At 39.1% G+C, this 26,893-nt stretch overlaps 1 protein-coding gene across 6 annotated transcripts in view; it reads left to right on the top strand.

The window, feature by feature from the left end:
- Positions 1-26,893, top strand: part of rnf19a (ring finger protein 19A, RBR E3 ubiquitin protein ligase) — an 81,811-nt gene that overhangs the window by 25,865 nt on the left and 29,053 nt on the right. For 4 of the 6 annotated variants that reach the window (XM_069920433.1, XM_069920427.1, XM_069920431.1 and 1 more), the window contains 2 exons: positions 17,735-18,477; positions 23,378-23,700. In XM_069920433.1, the coding sequence (XP_069776534.1) occupies positions 17,891-18,477; positions 23,378-23,700 (910 nt within the window). In that variant the 5' untranslated portion in view covers positions 17,735-17,890. Of the gene's footprint in view, positions 1-8,221; positions 8,337-17,734; positions 18,478-23,377; positions 23,701-26,893 lie in introns of all 6 variants that reach the window. The other 2 variants (XM_069920428.1, XM_069920430.1) reach the window with 1 other exon arrangement.

The following is a 26,893-nucleotide window of genomic DNA, read 5'->3' as shown; positions in this document are numbered from 1 at the left end:
CCACACGGAGATCCATTGCGTCCACACGGAGATCCATTGCGTCCACACGGAGATCCATTGCGTCCACACGGAGATCCATTGCGTCCACACGGAGATCCATTGCGTCCACACGGAGATCCATTGCGTCCACACGGAGATCCATTGCGTCCACACGGAGATCCATTGCGTCCACACGGAGATCCATTGCGTCCACACGGAGATCCATTGCGTCCACACGGAGATCCATTGCGTCCACACGGAGATCCATTGCGTCCACACGGAGATCCATTGCGTCCACACGGAGATCCATTGCGTCCACACGGAGATCCATTGCGTCCACACGGAGATCCATTGCGTCCACACGGAGATCCATTGCGTCCACACGGAGATCCATTGCGTCCACACGGAGATCCATTGCGTCCACACGGAGATCCATTGCGTCCACACGGAGATCCATTGCGTCCACACGGAGATCCATTGCGTCCACACGGAGATCCATTGCGTCCACACGGAGATCCATTGCGTCCACACGGAGATCCATTGCGTCCACACGGAGATCCATTGCGTCCACACGGAGATCCATTGCGTCCACACGGAGATCCATTGCGTCCACACGGAGATCCATTGCGTCCACACGGAGATCCATTGCGTCCACACGGAGATCCATTGCGTCCACACGGAGATCCATTGCGTCCACACGGAGATCCATTGCGTCCACACGGAGATCCATTGCGTCCACACGGAGATCCATTGCGTCCACACGGAGATCCATTGCGTCCACACGGAGATCCATTGCGTCCACACGGAGATCCATTGCGTCCACACGGAGATCCATTGCGTCCACACGGAGATCCATTGCGTCCACACGGAGATCCATTGCGTCCACACGGAGATCCATTGCGTCCACACGGAGACTCAAAGGCTGACATTCTATGGCTGGCTAAAGAGCACAGCGAAGAAAGACTGCACAACTAACCTCTCCGATATTGACCCCCGTGTCACACTGTAGTGCTCTTAGGATGTTGCCTGTTTGTTGGGTGTGATGCGCTAAGGCAAGCAGCCTGTGCACATGTCTTGGTGTTTTATTACCACAGGAGTTGGGAGTAAATGACCGCAAATGCCTTCCACCCTGCCTTTTTGCGGGAAACACCCAGGCAAACTGACAGTAAGGGCTGCGGCGATTGGTGAGAAGCCTGCAAGCGTAGGGACCAGTTGTCCCAGCAAAAATTTCTGGTAGACACTAGTTCAGAAGTTGTATTTCCATCCACCGGTTTTGACACACACCATCCTACCCTGGAACTGCAACTACGAGCAGTTAACAGTTCCAACATTCAGACCTTTGACACCAGGAAGATGAATGTCAACTTCGAGAATCATTCCTATATTTGGCCATTTATTATAGCAGCAGTATCCTGACCTTTGCTTGGTGCAGATTTTCTTCAGACTCATTCATTCCTCATCGACTTAAAAGGGTGTCGGCTGATAGATAGATCTACTTTTCACATTACTTCTCTGGCAGATGCCTACACCCCTGCTCTGTGCCTTCTAACATTAAATAAACCAGTGAATGAATTCTCTAAGCTGTGGAAGATTTCTCTGAGATTACTACTTAACGATTTTCTGCCTCCACTGCAAAGCACTGTGTTACTCACTGCACTTTTACAAAGGGCTCTCCTAACCATACTAAAGTGAGCTGCTTGCCTCCAGAGAAACTGTGTTTAGCTAAGGAAGAGTTTGCCAAGATGGTGGAACTAGGCATAATTCGTAGATCTGGCAGTCCCTGAGCATCTCCATTATGTATGGTCCCAAAAAACAAAGGAGGTTGGTGGCCATGTGGAGATTACAGGTGGCTTGACGTCACCACCATTCCGGATTGTTATCCGATACCTCATTTTCAGGATTCGGCTAATTTGCATGGAGCCAAGATCTTCTCCAAAATAGACTTGGTGTGTGGCTATCACCAAGTACCAGTAGAGCCAGAAGACATTCCAAAAACAGCAATAATTACCCATTTGGGTTGTTCAAATTTTTACAAATGCCATTCGGATTAAAGAATGCTGCTTATTTCAACAGGTGATGGATGCTTTAGGATGAGGTATAACCAGTGTCTTCATTTACCTTGATGACATTTTTGTGGCCAGTGGGACCAAGGAAGAACATTTGGAACACTTTTGTATACTTTTTATTCAACTTCAAAAGTTTGGACTGACCATAAATCCAGATAAATGTGTTTTTGGACAAGATTGATTTCTTGGGGCATAGGGTTATTCAGGAAGGAGAGACTCCACTGCCATCCAAAGTTGAGACCATTACCAAATACTCAAGACCTGCAATGGTTAAAATCCTACAGAAATTCTTGGAATGATAAATTTTTACTGTTGGTTTCTTCCGGGAGCAGCTTGTATCGAAGCCTCTTTTTTGATTTACTGTCCCAAAATGCTAGAACCATCCATTTGACTGAAGAGGAAACAATGCCTTGAAGACTAAAGACTTGCTGACTCATGCCATTATGTTCAGTTTTAAATGCAGCCACCGCCCTTTCTACAGACACTTCCAGTCAGTATGGCAGGAGGAGATGCAATTCATCAATATGTCCATGGGCAATGGAAACCATTAGCATTCTTCAGCCTCCATCTTTGTGAAGCAGAGAAGAAATACAGTGCTTTTGATAAGGAACTTTTGACCATTTGCTTGTCTATTCGACACTTCCATTATTTTTTGGAGGGCAGAGATTTTACTATGTACATCAACCACAAGCCCATAACATTTGCATTTTCCAAGATCGCAAAGCCTTGGTCAGCTCGACAACAATGGCAATTATCATTCATTTCAGAATTTTCCTCAGAAATACATATTTCTGGAAAAGATAATATAGTAGCTGATGCACTTTCCTGCTCTACTCCACTCTAGGTTTCATCTGTAGATCAAGGTATTGCCTACACAGCTTTGGCTGCGGCCCAAGACCATGACCAGGGGACGAATGCTTATCGGACTGTAATCACAAACCTGCAATTGAAAGATGTCCATTTTGGAATTAATAGCAAAATACTCCCCGCGCCCAGTTGTTCCGGATCATGGAAACACCGATTATTTGACTCTCTGCATGGACTCGCACATCAATTAATTAGATTGATCATTCATATGGTTTTGGACAGGTTCGTGTGACACAGTCTTAAAAAAAGATGTTACACAAATGGTGAGATCCTGCATTGCTTGCCAGAAAACAAAAGTTCAGTGGCACACTAAAGCACCACTGCAGTCCCTCCCAGAAGTTGCTCGGTGTTTTGCTCATGTCCACGTGGACATTGTTGGTCCACTTCCTGTTTCAAGAGTATGCCATTATCTTTTTACAGTAATAAACAGGTGCCTATGGTAGATGGTACTGTAGACACGTGCTCAAGCGTTCCTCAGTTCCTGGGTGACTTGTTTTGGTTTACTGGCAGATGTTACTTCAGATAGAGGAACACAATTTACTTCCTCACTGTGGATGGCCTTGTCTTGCTTACTCGGTACAACCATTCATCATACGAATTCCTTTTGTCTCCAGGCCAATGGAATAGTGGAAAGATTTAATCAACGTCTCAAGTCAGCCTTGATGGCTTGGTTAGAGGGCCCAAACTGGGCAAATGAGCTGCCCTGGGTATTACTTGGCATTAGAACAACTCCAAAGGAGGACCTTCAAGCTTCATCTGCAGAGCTTGTGTACAGTGTGTCATTGGTGGTTCCTGGGTTGTTTATCCCTACCATTCCAACTCAGCAATGATTCTAAGGAACTGTTAAGCAGGCTAAGGGAGATCATAGGAAAATTGACCCCAATAACACTATCGTCGCACGGAAAAAAATCTTTTTTGTCTGAAGACCTCAAACTACGAATGCCTTTGACAGAAGGGAAACACTGGTCAACTTTTGCAGACGCCCTACAAAGGACCTTGTAGGATGCTCAAACTAGATCGACCTGTATTTTGGACATTGGAGGGAAGCCACTGTCTTTCACTATTGATGAGCTTAAACCAGCTCAACTGGATGTCTTCCCCACTAAAGCAACGAACAATCAGTCACAGAGGTCGGCGACCTAAAAGACAGACAAACCTTTCTGCCAGTTCTTGGGGTGGGGGGTGGTGGGGGGGGGGCGTGTATTGGCACTATCGTGGCATTACAACTCCCAGAAGGCATTGAACTGGCTATGTGACATCAGTGTGTGATGATGTCAGCGTGGGTCGAGCGGGTGATGAAGAGTAAATCATTTGATTCACTCTTAAAAACGCCTTGTGGTTATTTCATCTTGTCCACAACATGCTTTTAGGAACAAAAGATTTATACCGACATAACCATTCATATTCATTTTAGAATTGCAAAACATTTTAGCTGCTGAAGCGAAGAATTAAAGGATATTTCAAGCTTTTGTGAACTCGTTACTGTTAATTATTTTGAAAATTAGGGGTTTTTGTTTCTTAAATTTGGTGTGCATGCTAGTTATAAAATATTTTGCTACTTTGATAGGATTTTTAACAGTGCCAGCGATTGGGACCGGAGTTCAAATCCGGCACTGTTTGTAAGGAGTTTGTACGTTCTCTGTGTGGGTTTTCCCCGGGGGGACTCCGGTTTCCTCCCACAGTTCGAAATGCACTGGGGGTGTAGGTTAATTGGGTGCAAATTGGGTGGCGCGGACTCGTGGGCCAAAATGGCCTGTTCCTGTGCTGTATGTTTAAATTTAAAATGCAGGATGAAGATCTCCAAACTAAGAATTGCATGGGTAAAACTAATATCAGCTATTTGGATTTTTTGCTTTAGTAGTAAATACTTTTTAAAACAAAACTGCAATGTTGGAGAGGTGAATACAGAATATGTAGACAATACTTTCCTTGTTCTAATATATCTTAATTTCAAAGTATAATCTTCCAAAGCATGAGCCGCAATATCCCAAATTTCAATCTCTTTAATTCAATAAATCAAACTCTGTGGCTGTTAATTTTTGTTGTAATTTGTTGATAGAACAGATAATTTATTTGCCCTGAGGGGCAAGTTGAGAGAAGTACTGTAGGTTGTCACAAGATTTTCTTGTTTAGATCTGCTTTAGGAGTATTTTCTAGTTTAGATCTGCTTTAGGAGTATTTTCTACCAGTTGATGTTTTATTGCAATTTGCTGTGTCTCATTTATGCTGAATTATTTAAAAATCTCAAAACAATAAGTTCAGCTACCCTGGGTAATAACAATCCTCTTGATTTTTGTTTTCCTAATCCCTCTAAAATTCCTAATGAGATAGAGCCATGGGCCTTTTTGCTTAATTGGATCTGTTTTGTGTACCAAAAAGGCAGACATAGTAGATGGTTGTGGAGTGATGATTCTTGTTGAATTGTTTGTAGAATTTTAAATAAAGTGGCAGTGAGGGATCAGTGTTGACTGAATCACCAAAAAAAATTGACCAGCACTTTATCAAAACAATCAGAAAATAGTGGGATTGACATGAAACAATAAATCAGACTTTGATTTAATGCATCGTCCAAAAGACAGTACCTCAGCATTGCACAAGAATTGACCTGAAACCTTTTGTTCAAGTCTCACTGTCTTTTGAGGTTCAGCAATACAGTGCTTTTCTCTTCAGCATAGGCAGGTGTTTTTCAGCTTTGCTTGTCAAATAACTTTCTTGTTCAATTTTATTTTCTTTTATTCAGGTAGGATCTTGTCTCTCTTACAGACCTCCAGCTGCTGACATAATGCTTATTTGAGTAACATATAGCATTGGAGATCTGTTTGGAGATGAAACTTAAAATTGACCCAATCATGTGCAATCCAAATCTGAATTTAAAGCCTGATCCTGTCCCTTTGATGCATTATTGGGGTCTGTGGGTCTAGGTTGAGTGGCTATCTTTGCAACTCCTGGTAGCTTTGAATTGGAGAAGCACTTGCTTTCCACTATTAAATAATTAGTGTCTGTATTTGTGTCTGTTGATTCCAGATGACCCATTGCAGCAGGCCTCTCTTTTATAGGCACCTTGCATGGGACTAGCCTTGATGGGGTCATCTTGTTTTTGTTTGTGGAGTGTGTGGTTTGCTGCCTATGACTTGGGTGAGGGAAGAGCTGCTTCTCTGGCTTTGGGCCACAGCAATTAAGTAGTTGGCTTCCTGTAGGTAGCCTGGGTCTCCTGCATTACGGGTTACTTCCCTTCCCGACCTGTCTATTTTTACTTCCTTCTGTCTCAATTTCTCTGTGTGCTTCCACCTTGTCAGTTCACAGTGCTGCTTCCTTTAATGTGATATGTTCACAACTGTCTAGCAGTCTGGGTATATTCTACTTGTGTATGAATGCACAATGAAGTAGCATGGTTAGAATTAGCATTCTGTAAGATTAATTTACATCTGCCTCCACCAATGCCCAGGTCACTGACCAAACTGCCAACCACTCGCTCATTGTTCTGAGGCACTGAAAATTTGTCTGCTCCAGCCCAGCCATGTTCATCCCATCAGCATGATCCTGCATTTGGCACAAGATTAGATGAAATTCTAATTCTAAATTATTGCATATGTTATTACAGCAGTTATAAATTGTATGTATAATGCCATATACACTTGTAAAAATGTTATATGACAATAAACTTGTTATCTTTATTAAATTAGTATAGTATATTTGTACTTGTGTACATGAACTCTGATCTTTCAACGTCACTCATATCATCCAGCCTGAACCAAGAGCTGATTTTTGGGCAGAAGGCCTGAAAACCAGCACTTCTAGGTTCAAAACCAGTTTCTTTCCAATGGCTATCAGACTCTTGAACCTCCCACTTGCTATGCCCAGATCTAGACGGGGCTCTCCTTGGGTGATCATGCTTGTAATAAAGGAATAAAAACAAAATACTCTATTTAATGGAGTTTGGGTCTATATCACTTCTGTATCTCATGGCTCTATGGCAATGCAAATTGAGGAAGAGAAAGGTGACCTGAATTCTGTACCTTGCTTCCTTGTGTGAGTGATGTGTTTGATGTAGTCTCTTCCTTAATGGCTTAGAGTAACTTGTATAATTCTAATTAAATTCACATCTTTCCCCCTTTAGCTGGAAGATATTTGAGCTTAATAACTTAAAATAGAAGATGGATTTCTGTAATTCCCTTGCTGCCTCTCATTTTAAAATGTTCTCCTTGAACTAACTGCTTTAAATACAGTTTTTAATCATCTCCCATCTTTTCTGGATGAGATTTTTTGTCTAGTCCTATCTGAGCACTGAAATTTTTCTCAAAAGGAATTTATCATGCACTTTTAACATTATGAAAACATTCTAAACTGCTGCAAAAGAAAGACAATTGAATTCAAAGCCACAAAAGCAATGCTAGCAGACATGACAAAGGGCTTATTAGATTTGAGTTAAAAGCATTTTAAAGGAGGAAAGAAAGATTGGTGGAGAGTTAAACTCAAGCAGTTAAATCATGAATGATTGTTATTAATGATACAGGACTCTGTATACTTCAGTTTTGCAGATCTATGTCTATTGGGGAAAATCATATTAAATGCCATCTTGAGTAACATGCTTCACCTTAAAGAATTGAAAATTTGAAATGGATTTCTCAAATTAAAAATAACCCAGGAGATTAACCAAGGTCTTGAGTTCATGGCAGTGCATCAGTGTATAGAATTTACAGCACAGAAATGGGGCATTCCTGTAGGTAGCCTGGGTCTCCTGCATTACCTCCTCTTCACAGGAAAATGAGTTACTAGCACTACTTGCACCTCCTTCACCAGAGTCAAGAAAGATGACAATAAAAATCTGTTAACTGTTGATAACTTGTATTTATGAGCTCTCAAATATATGGTGAAGCTACATTATGTCTAAATTGATCAGAGTTGATGCAGTATAAATAAAATGGGCATATTTTGTAATCACACTGGAGTTCAGTTTCACTTTTCATTTGCATCTGCATACTGCGGTGAAGTGAAAGAAATGGGCTGGACATTGGTATGGTTTTATGACTTAATGCTGGGTGTGCTCAAAACTGAATTCCTTTTTGTTAAACTATGATCCAAGCTTTGAAGGAAATTAATGAGTGCTGTTCCACAGTTCATTTTTAATCATGTTTTGTGCTCTACTATAATTGGCAGTTGCTGAGCAGAAGGATTGTGTGTGTGGGTGTGGGTGTGGTGTGTGTGTGTGTGTGGTGTGTGTGTGTGTGTTGTGTGTAAGCAATGGTATGTCATTCTGTGTTGCAAGAAGAATTGAATAGAAGATGATATGCCTTGTTCAAATTATTTAGGGAATGGAAGCAGCCACATCTGGAAAATTGTGTGTTGGGCTCATCTCCTAACCTAAGGAGGATTGTATTTGATGGAGGAAAGGCAGAAATGGGTCAGAAGACTCATTCTGGAATGGTGAGTTTGTTGTCTGAGAGACCAATGAAATTGATGTACATTGTCAAGTTTGGAAAAATGTGAGAAGATTCATTGAAATGTACTGAATTCTTGCAGGATTTGACAGTCTTGATATGGGTTGAAGACCTGGCTCAATCAAAATCCTTGGTGTTAAGGGATTAGCCATTTGGGGCAGATGATGAATTTGTTTGGGATTCTCTGACCAAAGTGGGTGTGAATATGACCAAAGAGGGTGTGAATATATTAGAGGGAGATTTGAGTAGATTAGTTGGGGATAAATGGAATCCGAGCTCAGGAATTGTTTCAGGCAGTAGAAGATCAGCCTTGTTGAATGGCAGGGAAGTTGTTAGCAGCCTATTGTGTTAAATCTGCAATCCAATCTTGGTGATTTATAAACTGGAAATGTTGAGAATAATTGATGGTACTATATTTTCTTGAGTTTGTAGTTCTTCAGTTTTCATTCAGATTAATTTTAGCAAGTGATATGTTATTTTAACTATTATTTTCATCAAATAGTGCGATGCTTAAATATTTTTGTACATGCATTCATGCCTCTTTAAAAGGGTAATAATTTCCTATTGTCTGATTTACAGGAAAGTAATCTAATGGGGATGGGGAGGTTAATTGGGCCATAACTTTAAAGTTTGCTTCTTCTTCTCTGACCTCATGAGATAAGAAGATTTACGATGACGTTTATCAGTTTATTGATTATGGGGTACGTTTTTCATTTTTAAACATTATTTAACAGTGTAATGTTTATTTTTAATTGGGTTCTGGCAAAATTTTTTCTAATGAGTGGAAATGACTGTCAGCTTGACTTCCTTGACTTTGAGAAGAGGTCACAGATTCAGTTTCATTCTGCGAGTCGCTTATGCATTCTTTTCAGAGACTAGCAAGGTATTAAACCGGTGAACTGTTTTATATAGATGGGTGTTAGTTTTGAAGACCAGGTAGTTCTTTGTGACTGAACTGATATTATACTCAGTAAATGCCACCAAAAGAAATTAATTGATCATTCCTTGGAGTGAAGTAAACTTCCATTTCTTCCACAAATGGGACCTCTCAGTGCCCAACCATTTCATTTCTGTGCCCCATTCCCACACCGACATGTCTATCCATGGCCTCGTGCACTGCTAAGCTGAGGCCACCTGCAAATTGGAGGAAGAACACCTAATATTCTGTCTAAGAGAGCATTAACATCAACTTGTCCAATTTCCATAAGGGCCCTCCCCTGTCCCTCTGTTTCCCTATCATCTTTTTTCTTTCTTCCAGCTCCTCACTTCCCTCTCCATTCAGGGAGCTACTGCCTTCCCCATTTATTTCTCAGCTTTTTTCTTTTCTGCCCTCCCACCCATAGCTATCTATGACCTCCTGCCCGTTAGCCTGTGCTCTTCCCCCTGCTCCTTCTTCCTTCCTCTCTGTCCTTTTTATTCAGGCTCCTGCCTGTTTCTCCTCATACTTTGATGAAGGGCTCAGGCCCAAAATGTTGTTTACTTACCTTTGCTTCTGATAGATGCTGTGTGACCTGCTGAATTTTTCCAGCATTTTTGTGTATTACACTGCAATTGGTGTTTGCAGATTTTTCTGTTTGATTAAAAATTAGTTGGATTGATTTTCTGGAACATTTGTTTTGGGACAATAAACCATGCTGAAACTAGTAAAGCAGAATTTGTTAAAAATTTGAAGCAAAGGTTAACATATATTAAAATTAAAGACAGAGACATTAAAAACAATGGAATTGAAGAGCTGGAAAAGGCATTGACTGTCAAGGAACCTTGGGAAGATGAAAGTTGGTGTGCATCAAAGGGAAATTGTTGAAGTGTCTCCTTTAAAGACACTTCAACAACAGGGCCAGAATACATCACTTTGCTGAGCACCTCCTCTCCATCTGCAACAACAGCGATCTCCCAGTAGCCAACCATTTCAATTCTGAATCACACTCCCAAACTCGCATGGCCATCCATGGTCTTGTGTACTATACCACCTGCAGATTGGAGGAACAACACCTTATTTTCTGTCTGGGCACTCTCCAGCCAGATGGCATTAACATTGACTTCTGTGCTTTCTGCTAAACTTTCTTTCCCCTCCCCCTTTCCTGTCTTTCCAGCTATCCCTCCCTCCTTTCTCCATCTATCATCTCCTGCCTTTGCCACCCCCCCTTACATTTTTGTTCAGATGCCTGCTGGCATTCTCTCAGCCCTTGATGAAGGGCTCAAGCCTGAAACGTCGGTTATGTATTTTTATCTTTGCTACTTGAAGGACTTTTGTCCGTAAACTACGCTTTGCAGATGATGCCGCTTTAGTTGCCCATTCAGAGCCAGCTCTTCAGCGCTTGACGTCCTGTTTTGTGGAAACTGCCAAAATGTTTGGCCTGGAAGTCAGCCTGAAGAAAACTGAGGTCCTCCATCAGCCAGCTCCCTACCATGACTACCAGCCCCCCCACATCTCCATCGGGCACACAAAACTCAAAACGGTCAACCAGTTTACGTATCTCGGCTGCACCATTTCATCAGATGCAAGGATCGACAACGAGATGGACAACAGACTCGCCAAGGCAAATAGCGCCTTTAGAAGACTACACAAGAGAATCTGGAAAAACAACCAACTGAAAAACCTCACAAAGATAAGCGTATACAGAGCCATTGTCATACCCACACTCCTGTTCGGCTCCGAATCATGGGTCCTCTACTGGCATCACCTACGGCTCCTAGAACGCTTCCACCAGCATTGTCTCCACTCCATCCTCAACATTCATTGGAGCGCTTTCATCCCTAATGTTGAAGTACTCGAGATGGCAGAGATCGACAGCATCGAGTCCACGCTGCTGAAGATCCAGCTGCGCTGGGTGGGTCACGTCTCCAGAATGGAGGACCATCGCCTTCCCAAGATTGTGTTATATGGCGAGCTCTCCACTGGCCACCGTGACAGAGGTGCACCAAAGAAAAGGTACAAGGACTGCCTAAAGAAATCTCTTGGTGCCTGCCACATTGACCACCGCCAGTGGGCTGATATCGCCTCAAACCGTGCATCTTGGCGCCTCACAGTTTGGCGGGCAGCAACCTCCTTTGAAGAAGACCGCAGAGCCCACCTCACTGACAAAATGCAAAGGAGGAAAAACCCAACACCCAACCCCAACCAACCAATTTTCCCCTGCAACCGCTGCAACCGTGTCTGCCTGTCCCGCATCGGACTTGTCAGCCACAAACGAGCCTGCAGCTGACGTGGACGTTTACCCCCTCCATAAATCTTCGTCCGCGAAGCCAAGCCAAAGAAAGAGTTAAAGGACACTGTTTGACCTGCTGAGTTTCTCCAGCATATTGTTTTTACTTCACCCATGGTGTCTACAAATTTTTGTGATTTACAGAACAGATCAGAAGACATAGTTTTATTATTTTAAACTCTTCAATGTATCTTTTGAGCATACTGTGATTAAACTAGTGAATTTCTTTAAGTGTAATTAAATGCCAGATAAGTAGATGATTACAGACTCAATACAAATAACTTCTCTCCCACGTTTAGATTTATATGGAGAATGACTGGTTGGTAGAATTCCACTTTGGTTCAACTGGATGCAGTTTAAAGCTGAATGTACTTGAGTTGCAACTTGTGAAGAGTACCTGGAGCAAAAAACCCTGGCAGATTCTCACCTTCTCCAATAGGCTAGTGGAGCTCTACCATTAGTACAAACTCTGGGTAAATTATGCTATGCAAATTAGGTACTTTTGCTTCCAGTAATACTCTGAATACTCCACCCTGTGATCCATGATGAGAAGGACACGGGTGCATACCTGACGTGCAGGAATAAGATTCAAGTTGAAAGCAACTTTATTGTGCCAAAGGCCAAATAATGAAATCATGCCTTCAGATTCTTTATTTATTTTCTCATTTTCACGTAGTACTTAAATATATTTAATTCTAAACAAAACCCATCATCTCTGTGGTGGATTTCAAATTTTGCAGACAGTTTTTTAAACTTAAATTGGACAATTGAACAAATTGAAAGGTTTTTGGTGTGATGTTGGCTAAAATGAAATGGGTGCTTTGATTTCACCCTTTGGAGTTTAGAGTTCTTTTGGTATTAACTATTAACATGAAATTTTCAGAATTCTACTTTTTCTATGTGACTTAAAAGCAATTCTAAATGCCCCTTGTCCTGAAATCTCTGTATTTTCTGGTTAATTTGAATGAGCTAAAGAGCATCTATTTTCAAATACAGGGTAGTTATAAAGTACCAATGATCATTTAGTTGGTGATGATTAGTTTGTCTTGCCCGTTGTACATTTGCACTGAAATTCTTGCTTCAGGCAAATAGGGACTTGTAAAGAAAAACTACAATAGTAAGCTAATTAAATTAAAAGAGAATAAATTCACACTAATCTTGGTGTATAAAAAGTGACTTGCAATAGTGCAGAGCAATCTTTGATTAGTGTATTAAAGGAATATTCAAGAGTGATAACTGTTGGAACTAAATTGTTCTTGAACCTAGAGTTGCTGGTTTACAGGCTTCTATACCTTCTGCCTGAAGGCAACAATGAGAAGAGGTTGTGACAAGGGAGATGAGATCCTTTTTATGATGGCTATCTTCTTTTGAGACAGCACCTTGCATGGAATTGAGCAATGGTGGGAAGCTAAAATGCATGATAGCCTGGCTATGTTTGCTATTTTCTGCAGCATTCACTGTTCTTGGGTACTTGAATTGCCAAACCAAGGCTTGAGAAAGGGGAAACTTGTGCTGTTGGAGGTAGATTGGAAGTAGAGTTTTGTTTCACAGATGTTTTGCCCAGTATCTTGTACACTTCATTGAATCTTCTTGAGTTAAGCTGAAGCTTATTGAAGGTGAGCATTGGTGAGGAGGATTGGTGCAATCCCACTCTCTTCTGTTGAGTAAAAATGTTTGCTGCCTCCTATATTTTCTTGAAGTCATTGCATGATGACCAAGACTATTGCACCTCTTAATGAACAGAATCTGCACTGAATTAGAATACCTTTCCTGCCTCTTGGTGGAGATGGATGAGGAGATTCCTTGTCGTAAACTTCCCCCAAGTTCTGCAGTTAGTTTAAAAAAAAATGTCATGAGTATGTTTGTTGGCCCAGAGGTTCCATGACTTGTATATCTCTTCCCAGTAGAGGCAGATGAAGCTGTGAATTTTGGTCTGGAAGTTCTCCTCTATACAGTTTTAAAATGTAGGCACACATCATCCCCTTCAGATTTTAGTGCTCATTACAGCAGGAATAATATGGCTTTTTTAAAAAAGCAGCCAATGTCCTCAGATCCCCATCACTCAGGCCATGCCCTCTTCACTCTGCTATCATCAGGAAGGAAGTACAGAACCATAAAGACAAGCACTCAACAGCACTATAGCTTCTTCCCTGCTGCCATTAGATTCCTGAATGATCGATGAACCAAAGACACCGCCTTACTTATTGCGTTCTAACATTTTAAATTTTTTTGTATATTAGTGTTTTAAGATGATTCGTAAAATGACGCTGCTGCAAAACACCAAATTTCCTGACTTGCTCATGACAATAAATTCTGATTCTGATAATGGCAAAAACAGTTTGGTGGTAAACTGTTATTTTGCAGATGGAAAAATGCCAGAATTTTTCTCCTTGATTTTGTTACTGGGCCATTTATTTTTGATACTTGGTCATGGTCATGCAGGGTAATATTTCTAACTGGCACAAAACTTGGAAGAATGGTAAATAATGAGGAGAATCAAAATAGGTTATAGAAGAATGCAAGTTGAAAGAATAGGCTGTTAAGTGATAAATAAAATTTTGTACAGATATTCCTAAATTGAACATTGGCATGAAGAATGAAGGTCAGTATAAGTAATTTGTCCTTTTTCCTTAATGCCAATACCGTTCTTTTAGCTTGTTCTGTTTTAAGTTGCCAGGCTAATATTTTGTGTTTTTTCTCCTAGTTCATAATACTTTTGCTTTATTTTCATTATGTTCTTCTCCACCTTATACGTTTGTAATGTTTCGTATTTTATTTTTTTGTCCGCCAATTCTCTTCTTTTTGTTGTATTTTCCCTTGTTGCTAGTCCTTTTTTTGTACTTACTATCTCCCTTTCCAGCTGTTCTATTTCCTGAGTGTAGTCCTTTTTCATCTTAGTTACGTAACTTATTATCTGCCCTCTAATGAAGGCTTTCATTGCATCCCACAATATAAATTTGTCTTTCACTGATTCCGTATTTATTTCAAAGTACATTTTAATTTGGCGTTCAATAAATTTTCTAAATTCCTGTCTTTTAAGTAGAATGGAGTTTAACCTCCATCTATATGTTCTTGGTGGGATGTCCTCCAGTTCTATTGCTAATATCGGGTGAGTGATCAGATATCAATCTAGCTTTATATTCAGTTTTCCTAACTCTCCCTTGAATATGGGCTGACAACAAAAACATATCAATCCTTGAGTATGTTTTATGCCTACTCGAATGAGTATTCCTTCTCCCTTGGGTGCTGCCTCCTCCATATATCCATAAGTTTAATTTCCTGCATTGATTTAACCATAAATTTGGCCACTTTATTCTTTTTGCTAGTCTTTTGTCCAGTTTTATCCAACTTTGGGACCAAATTAAGGATAAAATCCCCTCCTATCAATATATTCCCTTGTGTATCTACAGTCTTCCAAAAAATATCTCTTGTGTATCTCAGAAATTTTACTAAAATGGATCTAGGTTTTTGTTGTGTCGGTGGTTTCAGGGCTAGTGTTCTGTTTGCCCTTTCTATTTCCATTCCTTCCTATAGTTCTGGCATTCCCAGGACCTTTGGGATCCATTCTTTTATAAATTCTTTCATATTTGTGCCGCCTTCATCTTCCTTTAGGCCCACTATCTTTGTTGTTTCGCCTGCTATAATTTTCCATTATATCCATCTTCTGAGCTAACAACTCCTGTGTTTCTTTAACTTTTTTGTCACTTTCTTCCAATTTTCTTCTTAAGTCATTCACTTCCATTTCTACAGCTGTTTCTCGTTTTTCCACATTTTCTAATCTTTTCCCTATTTCTGTCATGACCAGCTCTATTCTACTCACTTTTTCTTCTGTACTTTTCACTAAATTCTAATGTCAACCATTCTTTTAATGGTCTCATTTGTTCTTGAAATTTAAAAAAATCTATATACTGTCCATCTATTTTACCTTCTATTCCTCTGTGCAGAGCATGGTCTTTTTCCTCTTCTGTGTCTCCACCTGTGTTTGTGTCTTCTACTTCTCTTCCTTGTATCTGTGTCTCTTCTGACTTTCTTGTTGAGTTGCTTGCCCCACTTTACTGGGCGTTTGTTTGCATGGCTTCTTGCTGTTGGTCCTCTTCCTCTGGCCTAGTCCTCTGTTGGGCTTCCTGTTGCTGTTCTTCTTTCCTATCACTCCCTTTCCTGTCACTTTCCTCCTCTTCCAGCTGAGAGCCCTGGTGTCGGGCATCCCTCAGCTGGTCGCACTGTGTTAGTTCGCTCCTCAGCTGGGCCCCCCTCCCGTCGGTGCTTTCTTTTTCCTTAGTGTGCACATTGCGCACTTCTGTTTGGCTCCGAGAGCCATTTTTGCAGTCCAGCGGTCGGGAAGTCGCGTCTCTGCGGGGTTGTCACCAACCTTGGGGAGCGGGCTCTTCATGATGGCTTCCTGTTTCTTCATGCAGGTAAGGCCTTCTCCTTTCTCCTCTGGCATCTTTTCTTCTTCCCCCCCCCCCCCCCCCTGTTGTTTTTACTTTTTCCTTCTTGGGTGCCATTTTCTTTCTTTTCTCCACATTTGTTTTCTTTATTTGTTGTGTTTTGTGTTTCTTGAACTTTGTTTTCTTCACTTTATTTCTTCTTTTCTGGAAAGGGCTGGTATTCTCCTACCGCCCACTACTCCATCACGTGACTCCTCAAAGGTCAGTAAAAGTGAAGTGGTATGGTCCCAAAGGAGATGCAGGGGCAGAGTGATATTGGTGTTCAGGTACTCCCCTACTTGTGTCTGTAATGGGGACTGAAGAATTGGACATATCGCGAAATGGACACAAGTTGGAATTGTGCCCGCAACCGCAGAGTACTGAAGTCTTAAAGCAAACTTATTAATTAAATCTTTTTCTCATCGTACATTTAAAGATTACAATTTAAAGCTTCCTGAATTTGTCGATCAAGCTTGGTAAATCTTTCCACATTCTGGTCCATGATTAACTTGTTAGTTGGCACCCTGGCACTGAGCACAGCCATCTTGATTCCTATGTGCATGTGCGAGTCTTTGGTGGGTTTGAGTATTGGGGTTTGGTTGGCAGATGTGTGGGAGTTAAGTGCTCAGATGATATTGAAATTACATCCTTAACTGTGCATGTGTCTACTGACGACTTGCACATGTGCTCAGCTCCAGGATCCTGGAATGCTGACTAACAAGCTAAGTACTCACATTTTTGGCTCTTACATGCCCTGTATCCTTGTATTAGTTTGTGAAATTCAACTTAACCCACGTAATTAAAAAAAAAAATTAGATATTGTGTGTGGATGATCATAAGTCACATAGGTTGTAAGTCAGGGTCTAAATGCACCAAATCTTTAAAAGTGGCTGGGCATTTGAGAACATGGTTAGAAAAGTATGTTGGACCATGGGCTTCATCGAGACATGAAGGGAAGTTAGATTGAGCCCTTATGAACCATCGGATAGGCCACAGCTATGGCATTTTGTCCAGTTCTTGACCTCTAAATTTTAAATTAAAGTTTATAGAGTGTAAGAAAATGTGTATCAGAATGGTGTAGGCGATTTCAACTTCAAAATTAATTTGGGAAAGCTAAGGTTGCTGGGGTAAAAATGGTTGAGGGGACCCATGATCCAATATGCTTTAATATCAGCCACTGTCTCAACAGGCTCTGTCACTGCCAAAGAATACTGCAGATGTATATTTCCACATCCAGATCCACAGCTTTTAGAACATTGCCATTTTATCCTGACTCTCCTTCCTTTATGTCAACATGTATCACTTCAAATTTCTCTACAAACAAAATTTCATCTGTTATTTATCTGTTTGGACGAAAGATACAAACTGAATGCAATGTAAAGCATTTTTATGTAAAGTATATGATCTGGAATAGTCTTGATGGGTCAGGTGAGCTGCTCCCTCTGCCAGAAGAATTTTATGATTCCACGTATTAAAAGTCAATCTAAAGAGGAAATTATTTGCCATAGTTAAAATATTGGTTCTGTTGCTTGTAGTAGTCCCTCTTGTTTATTAATATTAAACTGGGATTTGATAGCTTGGTATCACCAGATAGGGCATGTAAATTTTAAAAGAATATTTGTTTAAAATATGAAAGTTAGTGACAAGCAATGCTAAACAAATTGTATGCTGTTTTTTTTAAAAAAAAAAGCAATACCATCTGTAGCTCGAAGTATAAAGACTTTAATTATCGTGTCTCTTTTTCTTTACAGAAGTTCTTGGAACAATTATTCTACTTATCTGCCTCCTGATCTCCCAAGCGTAGCTCTATTGGAAAAATTAGAAAATTATAGAAGATGGATTAGAGCTTTGGAGAACACTGCTTTATAACAAGTATTTGGAACCTTTGTAAGCACGGTAGAAGAGAAATGAGTTTGCATCGCAATCAACAAGTAGACTCAGAGCGTGATCTGCAGTCCTCTGCGTCCTCAGTCAGTTTACCTTCAGTTAAAAAGGCACCAAAGAAACGCCGCCTTTCACTCGGCTCTTTTTTCCGAAGGAAAAAAGAGTCAAAGCAAAAGTCCAAGGACCAAAATGGAAGAGTTGATGGAATTGCAAGTATTGAAAGCATTCATTCAGAACTTTGTAATGACAAGAACTCTATATTGTCAACCTGTGGCTCTTCTGAAGATGGGGCTGTATCCACTGACAAGCAAAGTGGAGACTTTCTGGAATGCCCTCTGTGCCTTTTGCGACAATCTAAGGACAAATTCCCAGATATTATGACTTGCCACCATAGATCATGTGGAGACTGCTTGCGGCAATACTTGCGCATTGAAATCTCTGAAAGTAGGGTTAACATCAGCTGTCCAGAGTGTACTGAGAAATTCAATCCCCACGATATCCAGTTGATTTTAAATGATGATTTGCTGATGGAAAAATATGAGGAATTTATGCTACGCCGTTGGTTGGTGGCAGATCCAGACTGCAGATGGTGCCCTGCTCCAGATTGTGGGTAAGGAAAAACTATTTTGATTGTTAAGCTTGAAAGAGAAGTAAGTGCTCCTGTCATCTTTCATTTTGAAGTGTCACCGAATATTCCTTGTAGGTTTTTGACTATTGTCAGTTGTAAAGCATTTTCATTCAGAAGTTTTGCATATTCCCCTTTGCCAAAATAATTAAATGTGCATTTGCATGTTTCTAAGCTGTACAGCATTAAACACTTTATTAGATTGTTATAATGATGGACCTTCGGCTAAAAGAGTTACAAATATACCACGCCAACTGGAAGATTTGAAATCTGGAACTCACCAATCAAAAACACTCTCTCCATGTATGACAACTTTATCGACTTGAACATTCAAATTTGAAATATGAAAAACCGTTCGAGCCTACCTGACCTTGCAGTTTTTTTCTGAGTGAATATTTTCTTATAAGATTTGAGAATGGGTTGATTTTGTGTTGCCTTCAAAAAATTTGGTAGGGGATGGTGATGAAAAAATTGCTTGTGTTGCCCACTGAAAGGTGTACTGTTAAATATGCACTGAAGATGCTCAGTGGCTGAAAAGTTTTAACTGGACAAAGGTATGGTTTCAGTAGTAAAGGAAAATTCAGTTTGAAACAATCTAATAATTCTGACTCTAATTCTAGAGCTGATCCTTAAGTTTCATGTGCACAGTTTAATTGCTACAGTGATGCTTTTTCAAAATAATAACAGTAGCAGTCTTGTTCCATACCCATTGATTCATGCTGCAAAGCTTGGTCTCAAAGGCTGGGACCCATTTTATTTACAATTTTTACCAGAGAGACTATTTTAAAAGCAGTTGTCCAAGGGTATGGTTAAACGGTTCTAAAAAATCTCTCTACAATGTGTCTGTTAAACTAGTTTTGGATAACTTGAATAACGAGCCTTCATTTTCTGGCAGATGGAATATGACTACGTATATGTAGTCATATGTAATAGTTGATCCAGTGTAAAAGTTGACCCACCCATTTTTTGCCCTTGAAATCACTTTTTTTTAATATATCCTGTGAAAAAGTCAGCACCCCTCCTTATTTTTGGCTCTGGCTGCCCCTCATACAAGCTCCTGACCACAGACCTTCACCTTAGCCACTTGCCCATCGGAGCAACTGATGCCCCAAATGACACCTTCACTGTCCACTATATCATTCACAAACTTGCTAACCATGCTTGCATTGTCATCCAGTTGTTAAAATAGATGACAAACAGCAATGGATCCAGCACAGATCTGTATAGCACACCACTGGACAAGACTCCAGATTGAATAGCAATCTTTCACTGTTGCTTTCTGACTCCATCAAGCTAATGCAGCATCCAGTTGGTCAGCTTACCCAAGATCCTGTGCGATCGGACCTTCTGGACTCTCCTATCATGCAGGACCTTGTCAAAGACCTTGCTAAAATCAAATAGTACCTTTCAGCAATATTCTTATCTAAAAGTTCTTTATTCTATTGTTCTTAGATAAACTCATTTTAAAACCTGAAGATATTTTGAGAGAAATACAAGAATTTCCTTTAATTAACAGAATTGCTAATATCTGCAAGGCTGTTATTAAGATTCTACCTCCTATCTGTTCACTCTTCACAACTATATTTCATGTCTTCAACTTTTAAGGTTTTTTTTGCATTGAAAGATCAGTCCAGATTCTTTTTTTAAAAAGCTTGTTGTAGACCAATCCACTTACTAAGCAGCCTAGTCATTTTGATTTGTAGGATGCAATGAAAAGCCTAATGGGTTAAATTGAATTGCATTGATTTGAGTAGCATGTAACAAAGCCCAATCAGTTTAACTTGTGTAAGCTAGTTGCAAAGAGTAGTTAGTAGCTTGCTAATTAGATTGCTTGAAAGATTACAGATGTTCTTCTCTGGTTGTATTTCAATGAATTCAAGCCACATTGCAAGAATCTTTTTTCCTGAAATTAATAAAATATATTTGAAGCTTGCATAAAATGTTTTCACAAGTTACAATAAAACAGATTTTATATAACCAAATTGTTTCACCTTTTGTATGATTGCGAATCCTGCAATTCAGCCAACCAAAATAAAATGTAGTTGAACAAAGTCTGCAGATGCTGTGATTGTAGTTCAGTACACAAAAGTGCTGCAGCAGGTCATACTGCGCTCCTTATGTAGATGTGTAACCAATGTTTTGGGCCTGGGCCCTTTGTCAAGGTTAAAGCAAAAAGCAGGTAGGTGTCTGAATAAAATGGTGGGGTGGGGATGGGAGAGCAGCACAGGCCCACAGACAAGAGATGGATATGGGTGGGAGGACAGAAAAGGAAAACCTGAAGTGATGAGGGAGAGGGGAAGGTAGTTCTTTGAATGAGAGGGAAGAGGGTTGGGAGCTCATGGAAAGGAGATACAGGTAGACTCCTACTTATGAGTTTTGGTTCCGCGACTCGCATCGTAAGATGAAATTATCATAAGTTAGGGTCTACCTGTACAGGTATTCACTCTGCATTGCTCCTTCTGGGGGGGCCGACACTCCCTCCGGGAGTCTGAAATGCTGCCAGGTAACTAGGAAACAAAGGTTGCTTTTAATTATCTTTAAACATGAAAATGGCATCACACTTTAACTTATTACTATTGACTTAACTAACCTAACTTAACCCCCTTCTAATTCTAAGTGCACTGTATGTAATCTGTGTGCAAATTCAGAAAAGTTCTTTGGTTCACAGTCCAATCTCACTTCTCATTCCTCCAAGTTCACTGGTTGCAGGCAATTCTTCTACTGTGCACAGAATTTAACATATATAAAGTTCACCAGGCTTTGGTGCTTGAAAGGTAAATGGTTACTGCTCAGGAAGGTACTTTGTAGGTTTGCAGAGAGATTTGTTGTTCCTTTTTAATCAGCCACTTCAGTGTCTTGCTGACAAAACTTGCCCCTTCAGGGTTCTCCAGATGATAACCTCTTTCATTCTGATCACCACAGAGTTCCTTTCTGTTTATCTTATTCCAAGTGAAACATTAGACAGCCAGTTCTCTCCTCTTGCATGAACCACAGGGCTTTGATCAGGCCATCTTCCAAAATGGAGCTTGAGTTTGTCCTTTTCCAGACCCGTCTTTCCCAATTTATCTTCCCCAATTTATCTTCCAAAAGCATATCTATCAAAACATCATCAGTGGCATGGATGTTATTTCATTACCGAAGTGATGCATTGTTGCTGAGTCCAAATGTAATGGCACTTGGTAGACATGAATGGCAGTTTGATTTAATTTGTGAAGAGGAAACACTATTCAGTTATATACTTAAACTGTAATTTTGACATGTTATACAGGAACACTGTTTGGCACAGTCAGAGGATGTGATTTGCATTACTGTGAAATTCATTGAATTATTTTGGAAGATTGTTAGTTCATCGATTGCTGAAGGATAAATCAATCCCTCATTTCACTTTTGCATAAACATGTTTTTTTCAAATCCTTAACATAGGTTAAAAAAAATTAAAAATCTATTGTATGCACTGCATCTTTTATTTGTACTTCCAGAAGTTTAAAAAAATTATTTTACATCACTTTGTCATCCTTTGAAATGCTTTGCATTTATGTGATTATCTTTGTCAAATGTAGTTATAGTAAGCATGTTGGTATTTTCGTTTTTGGCTTCATGAAGTAATACCTTTATGAAAATCAGGAAGTGCATTGGATAATATGTAATTACTGGAAATGAAATCTATTTCCCCAAGTGGAACTCTGTAGCATAACTGTTGCTTATTGGTTTTATGTTCTTGTATATTCCTGATTACCTGCATGTGGCAAATTTCATTGCATTTCCTTGATTTTTAGCCATATAACTAACCTAAAGCTTTGTAATGGAAAGAAGATTACAAACCTTTAGTGAGCAAGTGACATTATCATATTTTGATAAAATCTTGCTGGAAACTCTATATACAGTATTTGTATTGCTGCATACTTTACAGTGTAGTTGTAAATTTCCAACATCAGGTTTTATCTACAGAGCCCGTTTTGCATCATGATGCTGTTTCCTGCATGAAGATATTGTGCAGAGTTGTTTCCATGCTTGCTCTTTTACTTTTGCATTTGTTTTGCAAAGCAAAGGATCTCCTAAAATGATGATTTTCTTTGATCAACACAATTTAAAAATGGTATCAGACTTCTCAATGATCAACATATTTGAAATAACTCTAAGATCCTAGCCTAACAATAAAATCTGAGATTGTTGGCCACCATGCTGTCTATCGATGGATTCTCCAGTTAAATCAATTGTGTACTCGCAATCCTTTTAAAAATTTCAGATACACACCTCAACCAACCAATTTTTGACTGGCAAGCATATCTATCATACAGTCACTTAAGTGTTTAACAATATTAGGCTCGCATTTCCTGCTTAATGATTTGCATTTAAAGAATCACTCTTGTGTGGCTCCTCTTGGGACTATTTTGAGAACCTTTTGTGGTTGAGTTTTAGTATTTGATAATACAAATTTTAATTCAGTGCAGGCAATTAAGAGAATTTGATCTTGTTTTGAATTAATGCTATTCATCTATCACCTCAATTATTTGTCCTATCGGCAGGAATTTGGAGAAGCATGAATAAGATGCTGCTATAATAGCAAATACTTTGCGTTATGCTACTGTATAACAGTAGGACAGTATAAGTTTGGCTTATAAAATAAGGTGCTCAATCTGTTCACGTGAGTGACACAGTATTCAAATGAGTAATGTATTACTGATGTCAGGCGTAATATTAGAGCACATTTGCAGTAATTTTGAGAATTTGGTAATTTGGAATCTGGAAGTTTGTATGACTGCTGAATGAGTGCAGTATCTGAGACTGAGAAATTTTCAGGAGGTGCATGATTTGTTTAGAGTCAGGATTTTGGTGTCTAGTCTACATTAAATTATACAATTAATTTTTTAATGTATTATTGCAGTTATGCGGTGATAGCATTTGGCTGTGCCAGCTGTCCAAAACTCACTTGTGCCCGGGAAGGATGTGGCACGGAGTTCTGTTACCACTGCAAGCAAATATGGCATCCAAATCAGACTTGTGATGCAGCACGTCAACAGAGAACACAGAGTTTACGATTAAGAACGATGCGTTCTTCATCAATCAGCTACAGTCAAGAATCTGGTGCAGCAGCTACAGAAAACTGGACACTTCGCAGATATGTTCAGGATGAGATTACAGGCAGAAAGGGGCTACCTGAAATAAACAGCCTTCTGGTCAATCAAATTTTACCATCTCGTTCCACAGGTAAAGACCACAATGTATTTTATGGTTTCCAGCATTAAGTTTATAAATTTGGGTGAAATCACAAATTGTATACATTTTAACGTTCTCCCATTTGTAGATTTTATAATCATGATCTAATTGGTTATGAGAATTTCAAATCTATTTGTTGAATGACTACATGTGTGAATCATATCGAAAGTTTTAATTTGTGGAATTTAAAAGATTGATGTCATTGCACAACCACCCACCAGCCCTTGGTGGGTGGTCCAAGTAATTCCTTATGATTTGGATGATCAAATATCTCTTTGATAGAGCCGATCTGGAAACATTGAGTTCATAATATTTGAAAATGGAGGAGTAGTGCAAAGGGTGGATGAGAAGATTCTTTAAATTTATTTATAAATTTAAAACCGCAAAAGGTTCACGTATTTTAGAGTAATACGTGGTGTATATAAGAAAAAGAAAAGAATAAAAGAGAAAGAACCCCCCTACCCTCCCCCTCTTTCCCTCTACAAAGCAAAAATTCAACAGGAACACTCTTTACAATAAGTCTTCTAATATACAGAGGCCTTTAGGAGAAAGGGAATGTCTGAGATTCATTTAAATATTCATACCCTCAGTTTGTAAATATGGGCTCCATATTTTCCAAAATATATGATATTTATCTCTTAAATTGTAAGTAATTTTCTCAAGTGGTATACAACTTCGAACTTCTACATGCTATCTCTCCATTCTGTATCAGACTTCCAAGTTATAGCAATATATTTTTTTAGCTATTGCCAAAGCAATTTGAACAAACTTTACTTGATATTTAATTTTAATTTAGGTTTAACCCCTCTAATATCACCCAATAAAAATAACATTGGATTGCGTAGGATTTTAACTCCCATTATTCATTTTCGCACCAAAACAATTTAACCTTGGGATGCTACCAAGTAGAATGCAGAAATGTACTAACTTCCTGTCCATATCTGAAGCACCAATCCTGAGAAAGTCTGATTCAATTTATTTAGTTTTTGTGGAGTCAAATATAACTAATGAATAAAATTCTATTCTATCAACACATTTATTGTGGTTTTCATACTTTCTCTATACAACTCAATCCAATTGCGCTCGTCTATCTGCTTATTTAAATCTACTTCCCATCTTAGTGTTGAATTATGTGTCCCCTATTTTACTAAATTCAGTATTTACCCAAGCTAGTATTTTATCGAAGTCATACATTCAACTGGGCTGCTTTATAATAGTTCATAAAATTGCAGAGCTACAAACCTCCTAAATCCTACTTCCACATTTTTTCCAAAGAATCCCTTGCCATTTTCCCTTTCCATAAAAATTTCCTAACACAAACTTTTAATTTCTTAGGGAATTGCAATTGCAAACAATTGAAAAATATATTGTATTCTAGGAAAAACATTAATCTTAACACAATTTATTCTAATGCAGTGGTTCTCAACCTTTTTCTTTCCACTCATATACCACTTGAAATATTCCCTATGCCGTAGGTGCTCTGTGATTAGTAAAAGATTGCTTCAGGTGGTATGTGGGTGGAAATAAAGTTTGAAAACCACTGTTTTAATCGTACCTCATTGACTCGTTATGTACACGGTTTCATAACTCCAAAAGAAATGGGCCAATGACAATTTTTCTCGATATATATTTCAGTAACAATTGGGTTTCGGGCAGTGATTCTCAACCTTCCTTTCCCACTCATTTAAATAATCTTTAAAATTCTGGTTCCACATTAATATATAAATATTTTATTCTAGCTTCTGGCCATAAAAAATCAATTGCTCTCTTACATTGTATATAATCCCCATTTACTAAGGGCACAATTTCACTTTTTTCCCCCCCCCCCCAATTGATTTTATAACCAAATACATCTCCATATTCTTTTAATCTAACTTTAAGCTGGTGCAAGGAATTTAAAGGATCTGTTAAATAAATGCAATTTTGTTTTCTTCCTGATTTATCTTAATACCCATTATCTTTGAATCCTGTTGTATTAATTCAGCTGCAGGTTCAATTGCTAAAATAAATGAGGCTGGTGACAATGGGAAACCTTGTCTACTTGATTTAATTAACTGAAAAGTGGCTGAAACTTGACTATTAATCACTAATTTTACACTAGGATTCTTGATATAACATTTTAACCCAATCTAGAAATATTGATCCTAACTCACATTTTTCCAAAAGCTTAGAGGAAATCCCATTCTAATCTATCAAATGCTTTTTCTCCATCTAAAGCCACTGCAACACTCAAATCTCCCCTCTTTTCAGCTAAATGCATTAAACTAATCAACCATGCCACATTATCTGCAGATTTCTGATCTTCATCAAATCCAGTTGTGTATTAATTGTAGATGGGAAGATTCTCATAAAGTTATTAGAACCACAAAAAAAAATACTGGCTTCGTTTGTTTTGCAATAGCTCAATCTTTCATTGAGCCAAAGGTTAATACTGTATGATGCAGTGCATGTCAGTGGGTATCTATTAACAATTAACACAGAATTTGACAACATGAAAATGGGCCATTTAAGACTAATGTTCATGATGGTGTTGATGTGCGCACATGCTTTTCTTCGTTCATTTCATCCTACTTTTAAACATGTCTGTACTGCTTGTGCCAATGTTCCATATAGTATATCAGTTCTACTTTTTGTCTTTTTTTGTTGAAATTAATATTTCTAATTTTTGGACCCAAGTTTTTGTAATACCTGGCTTGTTTAACTGATCTAAGCAAGGTTTCAAGAGCAGTTCAAATGCAGCCACATAATCTTTATTGTTGTCCAGCTGCAAAGAGGCAGTGTGCATTTGTTTCCTTCACATAGCAAAACCCACTGAAGGATCTGACTTGCCCTTTGTAGATAAAATGCTAGATCATGGATGCACATTTATTGGTAATTATACACTATGTACTGTTCATGGTGCAGTAATTTATTTTATAATTAATTTCCAGCCTATTCAGAGCTAGCTTGTTCTATAATAATCTTCAGTTTTGAAATTGGCTGTGACCTTATCCTAAAGCCTCATTTAATGAAAAAAGTGTAGCATCAAGGATTATATTATTAAATAAATATAAAAAATTTCTGTGGACCATTACTGAAAAAAAACCATGAAAAATAAGTGATGTAATTCTGGTTATACAACTGTATAATTTGAATTGTTACCATCTTGCCAGTTATGTTTATTAATGCAATGTAATTCATTTTT

This window comes from Narcine bancroftii, chromosome 2, assembly GCF_036971445.1.
Source record: "Narcine bancroftii isolate sNarBan1 chromosome 2, sNarBan1.hap1, whole genome shotgun sequence".
NCBI classification, from domain to species: domain Eukaryota; kingdom Metazoa; phylum Chordata; class Chondrichthyes; order Torpediniformes; family Narcinidae; genus Narcine; species Narcine bancroftii.
The sequence above is the reverse complement of the archived record's forward strand: the minus strand, read 5'-3'. Positions and strand labels throughout refer to the sequence as shown.